Source organism: Plasmodium cynomolgi (assembly GCF_000321355.1).
Source record: "Plasmodium cynomolgi strain B DNA, scaffold: 0012, whole genome shotgun sequence".
NCBI lineage: Eukaryota > Apicomplexa > Aconoidasida > Haemosporida > Plasmodiidae > Plasmodium > Plasmodium cynomolgi.
In genome coordinates this window covers 5625-7018 of record NW_004193324.1, presented here as the reverse complement: position 1 = coordinate 7018, position 1394 = coordinate 5625, and the positions used below count along the sequence as shown (strand labels likewise).

General features: G+C 34.8%; 1 protein-coding gene across 1 annotated transcript; it reads right to left on the bottom strand.

Moving 5' to 3' along the window:
• Window positions 1-490: 490 nt before the first annotated feature.
• Window positions 491-835, bottom strand: PCYB_001340 (hypothetical protein; the record flags this gene model as incomplete). The annotated part of the gene is made up of 1 exon (XM_004228277.1): window positions 491-835. The coding sequence occupies one exon, from the start codon at window positions 833-835 to the stop codon at window positions 491-493; it is 345 nt and encodes a 114-aa protein (XP_004228325.1).
• Between the last annotated feature and the right edge of the window lie 559 nt (window positions 836-1394).

The following is a 1394-nucleotide window of genomic DNA, read 5'->3' as shown; positions in this document are numbered from 1 at the left end:
ATAATATAATATATAGTACATAAATATATATAAATATAGAACACGTTGCGATTTGATAAAAAAGGCATATGATCATATTATGTTACGCAATACCAAAAATATATATTTTAAAATATTCGCTAAATGTAGGTAAAAATTCGTGATGGAAGGGGGCACGGTGGGCGTTAATCATGTGTGTAAATAAATAAGAAAAAAATATAATGGAATAGAATAAAATAATGCCATGCGGATGTATGCAGTAAAAACATTAGGGGGATATCAAGTGAATTGCAGTAGCACTTTCTGTGAGCCTGTCTTTGGGGGTGTATCTTATTCTGTTTTTTATCGAATGAGCTAAAATTAATGTACAGCTATATATGGCTACATTACGTTAATATTATCTTTTGCTGATAGGATGCTATGCTGCACCACACTGCTCGCCTAAGGTTCTGCGCGTCCCACGTTTTGTCGCTTTTATAATGTGAGCCGGTTTTCCATGTCTACTTATCGCTTAGGCCATCTTGCCATCATTCATATGCGATTGGTATCTTACAATTCTTAATAATAAATCTTTGTAATAATCACATTTGCTGTAAGACATGTAGTCCCATATTTTTAAACTAACTAATATAGCAGCAACGTAGATAAACATATTTATTAAAAACTGCATTACATTTCTGTTGTTTATTCCAAGTTGTTGCAATACGTTTATTCGTTGGTCTTGGTTACCAGTAAGGTTTATCATGGTTGCGCTGGGGGGGTATCCATAATTTTGTCTATTTTCCTCTGACTCTTCATATTGACGTTGGTATGGGGAAGTTGGGTCGGGTTTGTCGAAGTTCTTTTTTGGATACATTTTCGGTTATTTCGTTATTAGATAAGGGCAAAAGGGTATTTATTATACTTAGTTACTCTATTTTTAAATATATCTTAGACTTATAATTATTAGTCTGAATGGTATGTTCAGCGAAGTGGATAACGATATAGTATTACTAAAATTTGCTTCTTTCTGGAATGGGAGGGAAATGCAAAAGGGACATTATTATGTATATATTAAGCAAACACGGAGGGGTAATATATATTGTACATATGTGATGAGAGGTTTAACACGTATTAGTATTCACATCTCAGATACGTGCAAGTGGGGGAGAAAGAACGCAAAATGGCCTCTGCAAAATAGTTATTCGGTCAGTAGGTAATGCATTGGGGGTGGGTGGAGGTTAAGGTTACTTTTTTCGAATAAGCAAAAAGGGCAAAAAGGTACGAAACAGAGGAGGACAGATATGTGGATAGTCATACAAGGTACATATGCATATATAATGCATACATATTTGACGAAAGTATTGCCGTACCTTATTCGAAAGGAATACCAATCAACCAGCTGTCTGGGCGTGCCAATCTTTTTTGTGTATCTC